General features: G+C 42.5%; 2 protein-coding genes across 21 annotated transcripts in view; both read right to left on the bottom strand.

Annotated features, from left to right (window-relative positions):
* The window catches only part of LOC107998700 (prominin-like protein), a 43010-nt gene extending 40002 nt beyond the window's left edge, over window positions 1–3008 (bottom strand). For all 19 annotated transcript variants that reach the window (XR_003697913.2, XM_028667154.2, XM_028667157.2 and 16 more), the window contains exon 1: window positions 2588–3008. Coding sequence is in view for 18 of the 19 variants with exons in the window: in XM_028667154.2 (XP_028522955.1) it covers window positions 2588–2993 (406 nt within the window). In the remaining variant the exon portion in view is untranslated. The remainder of the gene's footprint in view (window positions 1–2587) is intronic.
* A 1326-nt stretch (window positions 3009–4334) lies between these two features.
* LOC107998766 (uncharacterized) lies at window positions 4335–14575 on the bottom strand. Of its 2 annotated transcripts, none has more exons than XM_017058202.3 (11): window positions 14314–14575; window positions 11623–12218; window positions 10941–11067; window positions 10686–10874; window positions 10401–10579; window positions 9826–9911; window positions 9539–9758; window positions 9133–9435; window positions 8827–9009; window positions 6584–8753; window positions 4335–6240 (listed from the first exon to the last, which is right to left on the bottom strand). In XM_017058202.3, exons 2-11 carry the CDS (start codon window positions 12017–12019, stop codon window positions 6108–6110), a joined length of 3987 nt encoding a protein of 1328 aa, XP_016913691.2. In that variant the 5' UTR covers window positions 12020–12218; window positions 14314–14575; the 3' UTR covers window positions 4335–6107. The 2 variants fall into 2 exon arrangements, with proteins under 2 accessions (XP_016913691.2, XP_016913690.2); XM_017058201.3 differs by lacking the exon at window positions 14314–14575 and adding an exon at window positions 13443–14221.
* Window positions 14576–15722: the final 1147 nt, after the last annotated feature.

Raw genomic sequence — 15722 nt, 5'->3', positions numbered from 1 at the left:
TAGTTCTAGTTCTTAAAACGGTTACACGATTCGATCAATTGTATCTTCACGTGATTCGTTTTCACGCGCATTCCGTTTTACCGAATTCGACACGAATTTTCGTAATGAAATTCGTATCGTTATTATTAATATTCATTATTTTGCGAAGCTAATTGGACGGTTCGATAATTAGATCGTTTGAAAGAGAACGTGTTTCGAAACGAATTAATTGAGCTACGTAATATCCTGATTTGAAATTTTAATCTATCTATAAAGAGCGAAAACAATGATCGAATACGTGCCTCCGTATAAGTGCGAGTCTCATGATTCGAGAGCGTAAGAATCTCTTTAATTTGAAATATATATATATATTTCTTTCGCATTATCGTTCGTTCTATAAATGATCGTCGAAAATAAAACAGATTTCTTCGGAGTTTTCGCGCGTTTCGGATTTTTTTCTCACGTTCTATCATCCTATCTCCCGCGAAAAGTATTTCCAAGTATTTTAAAAAATTACTATATTATAATGTAGCAAATGAATCATCGATGATTCACGAGAGGCGAAAGAACAAAACTTTTAACCCCATGCCTCATGATCTGACCCGTGGTAAGGACACTCGTTAAGATTAACTAAATGTTTGCTCAAGTATATATACTTGGAGCTAACATGTAACGTTTAATTGAACCATCGACTAGCGGCACTGACTGATGTTTTAAAGTCGCACATTGCATTGTTTTAAGAACTCGTGCGGTATTCTGTCATCGGTCGGTTGAAACATTCTATCCTAACATTTCGAAACGTTGGAAAAATCTCGAGTTTTACCCCAACATAAATAAATTAGATTCCAACAAAATGGGAAAACGAAGAACTACTCGTTGTAGTAAGAGTTTTAAGAATTTTTTTTTAAAACTTTCTAAAAAAAAAAATTTCATCCACGCACGTAAACAATTATTTTTCGAAATTAAAATTTCCGCGGAAAAACCCTCGCTTTCCTCTATAGACGCGATATATACGTATACGTGTCAATCGATACACGTTCTTGGCTGCACTGGGCCAAGTGGAGCGTGGATTGAGAACCGCTGGCGTCTACCGCGAATAAACAGATCATCGACAGCTCCTTTCATTGTCAATGCTCTTCCGAATCGTACGAAGAGCGGTGTCGGTTAAAGGAAAGAGAGAAACGTGAGCAAAGAGGCGAGCGGAAGAGGAGCTAGTAGACGAAGATGTCAGGTTTGTTGGACGATGATGAACAACCTCGCTATCAACTTCCTGCTAGAATTGATATAGATGCGCGGGCCCTGTTCCTACTACGTTAAACGCGACGAAAGGGTCGTTGATCCGAATAGTTCAGCAAGTTATCGACTTTCTTCTCTCTCTCTCTCTCTCTTTTTTTGTCACAACGCTGATTCTCGCTGTTTCGCCTGGCAATTTTTAAGTGACGACGCTCTATACTCTCGTTGAATCGTGAAAAAAAATGGGTTTTTCCAATTCCAGCGACCAGTCGACGGAAATCGACAACGATTGATATCCCGACGACAGAAATTCAGGGAAAAAAGGATAAAGGGATAATGTATTAGAAAAGGTAAATCATCTATTTTTAAAAGAAAATCTAATCTACTAAATAAAAGAACGATGACTATACCGATTGTCGGGAAATATTGTTGAAAAGATAAAGTATTTAGATATTCGTTTCATTGCGTTGTGACATATTGCAAAATAGAATAATTTTGATAAATAAATTTGATAAAACGATTTGGAAAATTATTAGTGATAATAATTTATTAGTGATGATAATAAAAGAACGTTTCATTTATAAGAAAACAATTTGTATTAAAACAAAGAATTATACAAAAAAATACGACCATTATTCCATTTTACAAAAGAATCGAAGAATATCGCGAATTTCAATAATGATTTAAATCTAATAGATGAAAATATTTCGATAAATTGGAGTAATACGTAATAAGAGGTATCTACATTTGACCATGAAAAATTTGATCGTTTTCCTTTCACTTTTTGGCGAACTAGCTTTTCATCGGTCGAACACGTATAAAAGAATCATAAAATTTTCTGTGATAAACATTACTACATTTGAATAGTTTGAATGAATAATATTCTCGATAATAGAATATATCAAGATGTGTTTCTCCTTGTAAAATCTCGTAATCTCTTATAGGAATAACGTAAACTTGACGAAAAAAAAAAAACTTCGTTGGAAATACGTATAAGAAATATGTAAATACTCGTGTATACATTCGCGTTTCCAAAAGAAATTACGTTTCGATGACTGTACGCATATATATCTATATTTCATAGACCGTCTATGGGACACGAGTCAAGAAAAAAAAATGTTTATGATATCTCTATTGTAATGTATATATAGTTCGTATCCTATTACTATTTCGAATTGCAAATGAGCTCCCGAATGAATCTAATTTCATCACGTATAATTCTTTTATTTTTTTTGACAGCGATCTGTTTACTAACAAGCAGCCGGCCATTTTCGAGCGCGCGGTACAGGGCGTAACCAAAGCCGTGGAAAAGTTGTCCCTAACCCTACCTATCAACGTGTTAAAAGAAAAATCTCTGATAATCTTTGTCACTTACCCTCAGGATACGCTTGTTTCGTCTGTACCCAGTCGATGAACGTGTTGGTCACGTTGTACAGCTGGCCCATGCCCTTGGGGTTGAACTTCGTGGTGGCGTTGTAGGGCAGCCCGGTCGTGTTAATCGTTGTGTAGTTGAGACCTTGCGATGCCATGATTCCGTTCAGCTGCCGGTCCAGATCCTCGCTGATTACACGCATCCGATTGGTCAGTGTTTCCTGGCAGTTAACTGGACACGACACCAGTAGAACAGAGAGCAGACCGAGGACCGCGAATCCATAATGCACCACGGCATTCGGCCGAAAACCACAGAACAAAACGAAAATCATGGCAGCGACTGACGCCCGGGACGCGTCGCTACGGACTGATGCCTCGGTTCGTTTCGGAGGCACGCGGAACCGAACCATCCCCACTCCGCCACCGTTGCCGTGTGCTTAGCCATTGCTTCGTAGTTCTGGTCCATTCGTTCCTATCGTTCAACGACCTTTCTTAACCAATATTCTTCTTGCTTTAAATTAAATTAAATTAAATTAAATTTTATTCGAAACAATTTATTCGTCGTTTATGCAATAATGATTTGCAATAAATATCTTACACGGAATTTTTACGGTATGTTTTTTTTTTTTAAAATTATAGTTTAATCTTTTCCATTTCTAGTCCACTCGTTCCTATCAATTATCGTAGAAATGAACGAGTAATGTTCTGCAAAATAGTGACATAATTCTTGGATTTTTTTATCGATATAAGGATAAATATAATTCATAGATATTTGTTTAAGTGTATTTAAATGTCGAAATGGCTTATATTTAATAGTTATAACATCGATTTTCGCGCTCTTACAGGATTGGTCGACATTGGTCAGATCTGGAGAAAGAACCAATCAGAGCATTCAATTTTTCCCGCAAATTTGAAACGCGTGTCCTTGTTCTTTTAGCGCGAAAAATTGTGTTTTAATTAATCGTCGTGTCGCGGATATGATACGATGATTGTTTTTGTACAGTAATTGCGGACAAAAGGAGAAGCAAAGATAAAATTAACGTGGGAATCGTGACGAAAGATACATTGCGTTTCTTACGTCATTTAATTGACTTGGTGCAACAGTTCAAGATGTATATTTACAAGATTCTTGCGTTATTGCTCGTCCAAAACATCCTATTTATTATCATCACTCGTATTTTTTTAATTTAAATTTCGAAAATTTATTTATATATATATTATTATTAATTCATAAATTATCTTTACTTAAATTTTTTTATTTTTATCCTCATAACGATCTTAAAAAAATATTGATATAAAATATTTATTAATTAATTAATTTTTCCACATCCTGATAACTAAAAAGAATTTATCAGTTTCGTATATTCCAATGAGTATTGTTAATCAATTCATACTTCTTCAGATAATTTAATTATCGTCAATAATCAAATCAATTTAAAAGATAACAAAGATTTGTTATGTTGTACAGATATAGATTCATCGACAAATTTTGATCGATCGTCAAATGTTTGATTATGATTCCACAAAACGTAATTAAAGACACTTAATTCTAAGTTTCTGATAACAATCTTAAACATGATTTCCAAATTTCTTCGTTAGATTTAATCCAATCGATTGATTATGATTCAGTAGTTTTGTAAATTTTAAGTTTAAAAATAATCGGTATCATCAGGATCGGAATGAAATGTTTCATATTTATTTAGAAGAAAAAGAAAAAAATTTCCCATAAACCGAAGAATCAAAAGTTGGAATGCGGTTACAATTGGCTCTTTTTATTCGTATTCTATACAAGTTCGACCAAGCTTTCACGAAGAGATCCACTTTTGTGGACTAGTTTAACCGAAGCTAGTTTCTTGAAAAAGAAAAGAAAAGAAAAAAAAAAGACATACCACCAGAAAAAAGTATCGTTCTTTCTAATCAAGAAGAAAATTGGAATTGGAAAATTCAATAAATTCAATTTTTTCCCAAGCAAACAATCATCACCTTGAAATTTCGCGAATTTTTTTTCTTCTTCTTTTTCATTTCACGGCATAATTTTTATTGTCGTAAATTGTAAATGCTTTGTCGTTTATGGTGTTGCAATAAACGGGATCGAGACGAATCGCTCGAACGAACAGGTTTACTCAAATCGAGTAGTTTCCATCGTTTCTCATCATCGAGTTTGGTTAACACGTAGCAAACCACAAAAACATCGGATTCAGGTCGTGACATCGAAAACTGCATTTCGATCGACTCTGTTGCCTCTGTGTTCTCCGCTGACCCGAAAACCACTGCCTGGCGACCACTTGGACCGAATAGTCATCTGCTTTCCGCCGTGAAATCCAAACGAAAATATCCTCGTGGAAAATTACCACCTTTTTACACGGGAAAAAATTAAAATTTCTATACCGTTCGAAAAAATGAAAATGATTAAAAATCACCAACCAATTATTTTCAATTTTTATTGCATTCAACGTTTCATTTCGATCGCAATTTTTATTTTATTTCGCCAACAACAAAAGAAATTCCAATTTCGCCACTGTTAAAAGTAAGATTCGACAAAGGTACGGAACGTAGTACCTCGCAGGCAAGAACTTTCCAAGCGAAGTTGAATTTGAAGCTAGCACAGACAACGTTTCGTTTAAGGACGTCTCGATAAGACCGAATTTTCCTCGAGTAATTCGAGCTTTATTTGCCAACGATTTTCCTGAAAAACTTTTTTCCTCCGTGCAAAAGCGACGCAACTTTGATTCTAATTCTAACTTGGTAGAAATCGTACGATGTATAAATATAATCTAAATGGGCGCGAGAATAACTTTGTCGTCCTGTTTAATTACCCTCGTCTCTACGAATCTCTTTTCAACGAAGAAGAGAGAGAGAAAAGAAAGAAGGAAGGAAGGAAAGAAAGAAAGGTGTCAAAGAAACGACTAATAGACAACCTTACATTCGTATCATTCTCGCGTTTGAATCGGAAGGAAGCAACGTGTTCGATTAAACTCTTGTGCTCGTCAAGAGAAATGCTTCGTCATACATCGAAAAACACTTAATCGGAGTGGAGGCGCGATTAAAATTGTTGCGATTAAAATTACCAGTCCGCGTGGAGCACATGAGATGCAACGACACGCGGGGGACTGCGTGTCTGAAAATAGTACGGAAATAGTGGTTCCAGGCAGCGTGGTGAGACGGTTTAAAATTGGCATAAAACTAGGCTACATTCCATCCGACCCTTTCAGAAAATGGTTTAGCGCATGCAATCATTGTGCAATACGAGCTCGTCGCGTGAGTTATTCCGCGTATATATATATAAATAACCGTGTATCTTGCACACTATCGGCTAATAATCTTATCGAAACACGATACTCAAATTATCATGCTACACGTGGTGAGAATATTTTCTAAGAGTAATAAATACTAATGTTGGTAAATATATCTATACGTCGTAGATTAAACTAATTGGTCATCTATCGGAAGAGCACGGCGTAAATGGACGAAGAGGATCGAAGAAAAGAAAAATGGTGTCAAGGGAATCGGGAGGGGAATTTTTTTTAGAAGGCGTAGTTTTTCAGCCTCGTCATAGGCTTAGGCAATTCCTTGGCAGCCGTGGCTTCGCTCGATGGGATTTTTGGCATCTCGAAAACCGACGACAGGCTCGGGTCCTCTTCCGGATTCAACCAATCACTGGAAAGAAAATAGTAAATCGTGTTCTAAATCTTTTTCGAGGCTCGAGTCTAGAATAATATAATATATTTTCAACGCGCGGATTCGAGATCTAATTTGATTACAATCGATTGCCTCGCCTCATCGCTAACGCGAGAACGGGGAAAGCTCGCGCGATCGTTCCAAACGTCCATAAGCAATTACAATGAATGGACGTTATCTCGAGCTGTATTTTTTCTTTCTTTTTCTTACTATTAGGATAAGAAACTTATCAGTATCGCAAGCAGCGATAATAAAAGAATGGAAAGTGAACCATTGTAAATAATCGAGTGGGACAATTATGCAAAGGCAATAAAAAGTCTACCTATATCTCGGCTCAGCCGTTTCAATCTCGTCCGAGAAGGCCTCTTCATCAAGGCCCCGGTCCACGTCATCGCCTTCCAACGATTCGTTCCTCCTTTGATTCATCGTTCCTATCGCATCCGCGTCGTTCGCATTTCCGTCGACAATCTGCTCGCCGTTTCTCACGGAACCACCTATAAAGATTCGATCGCCGATCGATGCCTCCCCACCGCTGTAACTCTCCCCCCGATCCTCCACCGTCTTCGTATCGTCCGGATATCGACGCAACACATTCCTCTCGTAATAATACTGACCAGGCTTCCTCGCTCTGTTGTCCGATCGAACGGTGAATGGTTTCGGAATTTCACTCGTAACCCGATCCTCCATTTTAACAATCTTATACCCCGCTTCGCTCGTCGTCCCCTCCGTCGTCGCACCGTGATTCTTGGATGGATCTCGCGTCGCAAGACTCTGATAGAAACTCGTCCCCTCGGACGAGCGATCGTTCGAATAATATGGAACAGTTGTACGATCCCCGGTCGAATCCGGATGACCGAGTCGGTCGTTCGTTGCGGAGGAGCTCGAATTAGGATCGCCGCTTCCCTTCTCGTTCAAGCTCGCCGCAAACCCGTGATGATCGTGGCTGGTCGGTTCTCGATCGTTGGATCCCGTTCGATGAGGCGCAGCGCTCGAACGGTGATCCGAGGACACCGCGGTGTATCTATTTTCGGAATGCTTGGCTTCGCTGCTCGCCGCTTCCGTGAAAGGTCGGCTCGTGAAAGATCCGGGCGAAGGCGAAGATCGATAGTGCAATTTCTGCCAAATGTCGGATCGATCGTTGTGCAATTGGTCGGAGGAGCCTCGATCTTGTTGTTGGTTCCAGGTCGCGTAAATCGGCGTGCGCGTGCCGGCCGGCTTCAGGAAATTGGTGTAGTAGGTGTACAAAGTCGGCCTGGGGCTGGTGCCGGGGAAACTGTCGAACACCACGTCCTCGGAGTAAGTCGGCCTGCGGATCGTTGGGTTCGGGTTATTCGGGTCGTGGAACGCGTAGGGGACGTAAGGGCGATCCGCGTGAAAAGGATTCGCCAAAGGATGGACCGTGGGTATGGGTTTCGGCGGGGACACGTGGACGGGGATATGCAGCAATCCGTGGGGGACGTCCGTCTGTTGCGTCTCCTTCTGTCGGGTTTGTTGATTGAGGGAAGGATTCACCCTTATGTCGGACCCGTAAATGGCGTCGTTCACGAACACGGGGGAATTGATGGCGTTATTTTGCACGACTATGGTGAGGTTGTCGGACGGGTGCAACGGTTTCTTCACTACGATCCTATTCTGCTGATGGATGCTCGCCTTCGGGGGATTTAAGTTGTTGTGCGGTGCTATCGCGCCTTGCTGAGGAACGCTCCTCGACGTGGTCGACGTGGCAACGCTCTCCGGGGCAGGGGTTGCACCTCCGGTCGAGGTGATCCTCTTCTTTATAGTGTCCAGTATCCCCCTTCTTCTAAAGGGAGGATCCTGCACGCTACCCTCCGCCCAAAATTCCAAGTTGAATCGGTGAAGGAGGGAATCGTTGCAGGGCAGGGGTTGATTCTTCAAGGTGTCTCGTGTCAAGAACACGAACGGTTGAACGGTCTCGATATCGTCCATCGTGATGCAGAGAACCTGGGACAGGGTGACGCGTCTGATTTGTCGAAGCTGTCCACCCGTGAAACCGTTTTCGGAATTCTCGTACCAGAATCTATCGCCTCGACGAAGGTTATTAAACTGTTGGCCGATTATACAGGCGAACGTGGGTCCCACCAAACCACCCTTCACCGATTTCTCCGCGATCCCGCCGCTGAATAAATCGATATCCTCCACCGACGAATAGACCGATCTGAACTTGCTCGCGGTGGACGGCGGGATAACTTTGTCCAAGTCGTCGAAGTCTCTTATGGGGGACAGGGCGCAGGGTTCTCTCCAGCGGACGTAGGGGGGGATCCCGTGATCCCTTCCCCGTTGGATGTTGATGGAAGCCAGATCCATCCCGAAGGGGAAGCTGGGAGTCTGGAACAGGTGATTGGTCAGTTCTTCGCTTATGTGCTCGTCCCTTCTCTGGGCGGGTTGATTGATCAGGCCGAGAAGAAGGCGGTCCACGGATCCCGCTGTCTCCAAATCGCCGAGATTGGCCAGCTCGTCGTGAATCGAGACATCTGGAAAAGTTACGTCCAATTTCTTCTACGTTGATACAAATGTCTTCGCTCGATTTCGCGTTCGAATACCGACTGTTGAAAATAGGCCGATGGTCGCTGTCGAAGCGGACGAAGCTGTGCTGGACCAGGGAGTGGCCGAAGCGATAAGCGGCCGTGGAGAACGCGTTCGCGACGGTCGGGTTCACATTTGGATCGTAGCCCTCGTAATATCCTTCGCTCAGCAGTTCCAGCCCGAATATCCTCATCACGTCCTGACCTGAAACGAATCGTTACATTTCTCGATTCTTTCTCCGTTTCGACGGATCTCACGCCGAGATATAATTTCCGCAACGGAGCGAGTTGTGACTTTCGCACTCGATCTTCGAACGTTTCAATTTACCAAGGACAATGGGCAGAAATTCTCTGTAGGTGATGTGCTGGACAATGGCGGCGACGATTCTCCGGGATTCTTGAAACAGTTTCTCGTCGCTCCAATGAGCGTTCAACGCGGCAAGTTTCGTCGCTATTCTATTGTGCAGCCTGAGAAAAACGACGTGGAGGGAAGTGAGGGCGGGCTGCTCGACAAGCCGGCCGTCGCCGGCTTTGAAGCAGCTCGTGGATAACGACCCGCGTCTGCAAATGTCGGGATCCATTTTGGCCAGCACCGGCCTGTGCGACTGAATCTTTCCGTACTGCAACAGACCTGGGACAGAGAAAATATAAAATTATCGCGCAATGTGTTGTAGGAGTATGGAATTTTAACGAAAAAGAGGAGAGAGAGAGGAAACGAATCTCTGGCCACTCACCGTTTCGAAATAATCTTAAAGAGTCCGTGACGAACGGGTGGCTGCTGTACACCATGGAAGCATCCAGGTAGCTCGTCACTTGCGTCAATTGCTCTCTGGGCCCGAACTCGCAGTCTTCTTTCGGCGCCGGACCGCTGCGAGCGAATTCCAAACACCTGATACCCAGAGGGCCGAAGAAATGGTCTTGCGGGCTGACCGGTATCGGTAAACACTCTGGATGCTGTGGATACACAGTTTTAATCCCCCCGGCAAGCTGGTAAATTGTCGAGTTCTCGAGAGATAATTACCATAAATTCCGGCGGTTGGAAGCCTAAGCCAGATTTCAGGCAACACTGCGGCACGCTGCCGTTAAATCCTCTGCTTTGTCCGGTGGCTGGAGAGAATATTAAATGAAAATTCTAATCTCTCACACCGGTATATTATATATCACTATCACTAGAAATTAGAAAATGAAACGTTTTACAATCTTTTCTCACGACAATTCGAGTTCGTAAAACGCCCACGAATAACAGACTCGAAAGGAACATCTTTGTGAATTATTATCGCGGTTAAGAGTATTGAAATGAAAATTCTATTCTCTCGGAGCAATATATCATTTACAACGATTAGAAAATTGGGAAATTAAATATTTAAACAAAAGTTTTACGATCTGATTCTGAATTTTTAAAACGATTCACATCTGTCGAGTTGTAAATCGATAAATTGCACCAGCATGGGAGCGACTCTAAAGGAACATCTCTGTAATTCTACTCTCTTAGGCCAATATATCATGATTAAAAAATTAGAAAACGAATCATTTAAACAAAAGTTTTGCGATCGATTCGTTTATCGCTGTTGAAACTTCTACGAGAAGAATTCGCACCTGTCAAGTCATGGTCGATAAACTGCCCCCACTGCATCAGCATATGAGTGACAGACTCCAAAGGAACATCTTTGTCCTTGTGAATTATCGCGCTTATCAGTCTCGGGCTGGGAAGCGGCCCTCCGGTTATCGATCTCCTGATACTCTGAATTCCATCCCCGTAAATTGGTGGCAAGAATCTGACAAGCAAAAATCATTATCCACCTTTCGTAAGATCGATCTCTCAAACGTCTCTTGCATATATATATATATATATCTCAATTGCTCGCGTCTCGTCCGAATCACCTTTCCATCGTGGACATGGCCGAGCCCCACCAGAGATGCTTCAGGTTGTTACAGCTTCCATCGGACGTTCTGTATCTCAAACTAGCCGCTGGACAGTCTGGAACTCCTCTGTTCGGGCAGCTACGTCGGAGTGGATCGCTTTGACTCCGACGTAGAGACAGAAGCGTGTCCGTCGGCGTGTTCGGGAATCTTGAGGGAAAATTTGCAGGGATCATTTCGTCTGGATAGACGCGGAAGAGAAGTTGCGTTACTCACTTTCTTTTGAACAACGTGGCGCCCTGGAGAACAGCGTAACCGTACTTGGCGAGCATTCTTGCTTCCTCTGTTTGGTCGTTAAAAATTGCCACGTGCCTTGCAGGATTGTCCGAATCGAGGTAAAGGCCTGTTAACGTTTAACCGTTAGAAAGAAATTGAGAAATTCGGAAAAGATTTAAAAATTTTACATTTTTGTATTTCGTCTACGACCCCTGATTATTTTTAATAGAATACCAATAGAGATTGGCCAAGTATCAGAGGCGTATGTGACGCGAGTGGATAAAACTCTTCTCTTCATTCAACTCATGCGTTATCTTATCCGTTTAACATCTCCCTCGATTTTATGCGATTTTATCGGCGAGAAGCTTTCTCGTATCGGAGGATCATAAGAAAGAAGAGGTCGTATAACAGTTTTTCTCTGTCACGTTCGCTCTCTTCGTCCGGTTAACCTCTCTTACCCTTCTGTGCCTCTAATCCCATCGACCGATTCTCGTTACGTTTTCATTGACCGAACTCCGTACATCGACGACAAGGAAAAGAAAGAAAGAAAATATTAATCGAAATTATCAGATTTATCGAAACAATCTTCTCCTCCCCTTCTTACTTTCATATCTTTTTATCAAAAAAAAAAAAATTTACGAGTTCCCTTCGATTAACAATACCTGAAAAAAACAAAACTCACCCATCGAGTAGAGCATCGGTTCCTTGACCGCGTACAACTCGTTCATGGCGTCGAGGCCAAAATTAACCGCCTCTAACAAATCGTGCTCGTCGGGTTGGATTTTGTGATCACCCTGATAATTGTTCCTTTCCATCCAAGTTACTCCGTATTCCTTTCCATTATTCCCCGCCGGAGAAACTCCACCACCCTCGGGATACCTCTGCAAATATTTTTCCTCGTCCTTTCCTCCATCCGACGGCCTTGAATTCCTCGTCTCCGCGTGTCCCACCTTCGAAAATCGATCGATCTTGCTATTATTATCAACGTCGCCCGCGCCTCCTTTATCGCCGTTTACGAGCCTCTTCCTGTCGATCGATTGTCCCACGCGTTCGAATAATTTCCGCACGAATTCCACCATCTGTTTGTACTGATCCAGATCCTCGGGAACGAACAAAGTTTCCACCGATTCGGAATTGTTACGGAATTGTTCGTCCACGTAACTCGTCGAATCATTTATCGATCGAGGAGCCGAAGATGGTTCCGTGCTTGTTGATTCGAGAGCCCCATTCGCAGCTGATTTCGACAGATCGAAGGAGGAGAGAAGGACGAGGAGGACGCTGAAAAAGAAAAACGCCATCTTCCGTCAAGTGTCATTCTTTTGCTGCAATTCATCGTTTAAGATTTTTTCTCGATTGAGTCGAATGTATCGTCAAAATTGGAGAAAAGAAAATTTCCTGTTCCGAGAAAAGGGAGGGGGAGAGAGAAATTTTAAGGGAACGGCAATGCGATTTGCAATCGCAAACGCTTTAATTATCCGCGGACGAGTCGACGACGATGTCAGTTTCGCGTTTTCTCGACCGTGACATTAACTTTCTCACGGGTTAAATCGCGTACGAAAGAGCAAACAACGCGAACGCTCGTCCCTGGCACGCGTTGAATACCGTTGCTCGCAGCACGTGCGGCCACCGCATTTGCATTCCACCGTGTTAGCCGCATTTAATTGCACCGATCGCGGTAGACCGATCGACGATACTGCCGCGTTCACTGCCCACTACGAGATCTCGCAATTCTCGTCACGGTGAAATCGAACTGGATCATCGATCACCGATGCGTAAGTACGCGCTCCTAATATGCAAATCTCTCGTTAGCGCGCAGTTTTTCTGCTCGATCGCTCGCCCGGAATACCAGATCTACGAGTCGAAACGTGCACTTTCTTCGTTCGATAGATGCTACCATGGATACGTTTCACTCTTAATTTCTATTCCTTGCTTGAAATTCCTTTGTAATTCGGATACAATTTCGAACCGAGATCTTTCGATTTTTCTTTTCTCTTCTTTTCCTTTTTTCAACTATGAAAATGTTGTGGAAAATTAGGCGGAAAGATGAAAAAAAGAAGAAAGAAGAAAAATATAAGGACGAAAAAATGGAGGTATCGATTCGAGGAACGATTCGAGGCCGGAATAACGACGGAACGAAATTCCAAGTATTATAACCAGGTAACACAAATCTTTATTTGGTATGTGGAGAGATGTAACGGGACCATAGATTGTGAAATGTTAGTACTGTTCAAAACGAAACGACATTTTCAAATAACAACAACTTGTTCGAGTAAATGAATAAATAAATAAATAAATAATTCCCGAAGAAATAACACACTTCAAACACCAAATATTTGAAATCGTTACGAAATTTTCAATTAATTCCAACTCTCGTACATAACAAAAACCGAATGAACAAAATATGCAAACAGGACAAGAGCCAGAAGAAAAGAACATATTTCCCCTATTCCGGGTAGAAATCCAGAAAGAAAGAAAGAAAGAAAGAAAGAAAAAAAAACTCACGAGAAGAAAGGAGACATGTCAACAAGTGTCTGTCTCTTCTGGCTGAGCACTCTCTGACCTAGGCCACGTTGTTCAACCCTTCCCTTCGACGATCCCGCAACAACGATCGCGCAAAACGTTTGATTCGCGTGATACGTGGCCTTCCCGTGAACGGTTCACCAAGTACTAAGCCTCGTGGGGGCCGATCGACCGGTCTTATCCACGAGGAAGGATGCAAGAGCCTATTTTTTATTTTTTCATTTTTTTTTTTCACGCTTTTTACTCGATCAGCCGGTCGCGCGCTTATTTTTTTCTTTCTTCCTTTCCTTCTCTCTTTCTTTCTTTCCCCTTTGGATTTTTACTGTTATTCAGGTTGCCCCTCCGGGCATCGCCTCTTCTTCGATTTCGACCAACCGTTTCGCGATGGCGTTGCAAGAGTTGAATCCTCCTCTCTCTCTCCCTCTCTCTCTCTCTCTGTCTCTCTTTCTCAACGCGTTATAAACGTATAAGGGGGAAAGGAGAAGGAGAAGAAATCTATGGAATCGAATAGACGGGTTTGAAGAGACATCGTGCTCGATTCTCTCGGTTGGAACGGTGATTTGGAGAGGAGCCGAGATCGATGCGATATGGTAATTCGTGCCTCGTCGTTAACCGAACGGTGTTTAATCCCTAAGCTCGCGATGATTGGTTCTTTCGATTGGAGATTTTAATTTTAACGCGTCGATGAGTTGACGAATAGGGTTATCGTGGAACGGTTCACCGAAAGATTCAATAATGGGGATACAGCGAGGAGGGGAAGTTATTTTTAAAGTGGTACGATTTTCTAAAAGTAGGGAGAAATTTTTAGGAAAATTTTTTTTATTTGAATCACGGGATAATATAATTCACGTACCTTCTCAGTGTCTGGCAGCTTTCTCTTGCGCCTGCAAGCTGGCGATCGCTTTCCCAGACCCGTACAACACTTTGGCGCGTACCTGTACTCTTCTGGTGGTGGTGCAAGAGGTTGGAGAGGCGGAGGACCCGGTTCCGGTCCCACCACCGGAAGTCGAGCTCAACTGCAGCGTCGTCCCCGCATAATTCGCACCCCTGCAACTCGTGCAGCCCTCCGACATCCTCGCTTCTTGTATATCCGCTCGTGTTAAAATCCGAATGTCTGCCCTGAACCAAAGTTAACTAGCCTTACTGATCCTTGCATCACGATTAGTAGTAATTTATTTTTATTTTCTTCTACGGAATTCCCTACAATTTCCCTCGTTAAATTCCTTCCAAATTCTTGAGTAACTAATCTTTCTTCTTCCATTTTCCGTTTAAACACGGTTGAAAGTTCGGGATGATCGATGGAGAGATTAATTCGTCCGGCAATTCTCGATCGATACTTGGACCGACGGTTCGATGAATTAAGAAAAATACTTTGTTAAATATCCAACTCGATTGGTCTCGATAAAAGGAAAAGGGCACGTAATAGAAATTCTCTCTCCTTTCTCGACTTTCTTCGATTTTACTTTTCCTCCCGTCCAATTCCAATTCCCCTAATTCTTATTCCGTAATTCGACGCTAAAATTGTATTCCAAGAAGCGAAGAAATAACGGTGTTACACGAGGGATTACAATATAGCGAGCACGGCTCTGACCTGTACGCCGCTCACCATAAATCCGGGAAAATCTGGGTTAATTATACTAATGGCAGTATAAGGCGAGCTTTCCTACCGGTGACCTTACCGGAAAAAGGCGAGACACTTCCCCGGCGTCGCCGTTAAAGCGAATTTTACGCCATCAGAGTAGGAACAGTGTCCCTGATGGGACGATATTCCTCAATTTCTTGAACGGCTGGCACGTTCAGGAAAGGAAGAAGAAATATTGTTGGCTGAAAAGGAGCCATGTTCAACGAGAGGATAATAATTCCACGGAATTTGTCCACGTTCTGAGAATTTGTCTTGGATCCCGGCCCGAGAAAACCACGATCCTTCGGGGTTGTTCGCGATCGTCTCGATTTTTATTAAGAGAAGACCGGTGTAACGGTGCGACTTTGAAAGAAATCAGAAAGAAATCGATAAGAGGAATTACTGGATATTGGAAGAAAAGATAAGATCTCTCTCCGACACCAAGTTAGCGAACAGTTAGTCACATCCGGTCTTTTAACCTACTGCCTTACAATCTCCGATATACAATTCTCCAACTCGCCATCCAAATTCGGTAATCTAAATTCAACGAAATTCTATCATCAACGAAATCTCTACTTTCGATCGATGGAAGGTTGAAGAGTTAATTGATTAAAATTTCAAACAAACTTACTTTAACCGAT

Source organism: Apis cerana, linkage group LG14 (assembly GCF_029169275.1).
Source record: "Apis cerana isolate GH-2021 linkage group LG14, AcerK_1.0, whole genome shotgun sequence".
Classification (NCBI taxonomy): domain Eukaryota; kingdom Metazoa; phylum Arthropoda; class Insecta; order Hymenoptera; family Apidae; genus Apis; species Apis cerana.
This window is presented reverse-complemented; position numbering and strand designations above follow the sequence as displayed.

Excerpts from the sequence above, each read along its gene's own strand:
- LOC107998766 (XM_017058201.3), bottom strand. Across the intron at positions 11,068-11,622 it reads ACCGATGCTCTACTCGATGG|GCCTTTACCTCGATTCGGAC; the intron begins GTGAGTTTTGTT and ends AAACGTTAACAG. Across the intron at positions 9,436-9,538 it reads TTTAAGATTATTTCGAAACG|GTCTGTTGCAGTACGGAAAG; the intron begins GTGAGTGGCCAG and ends TCTCTGTCCCAG.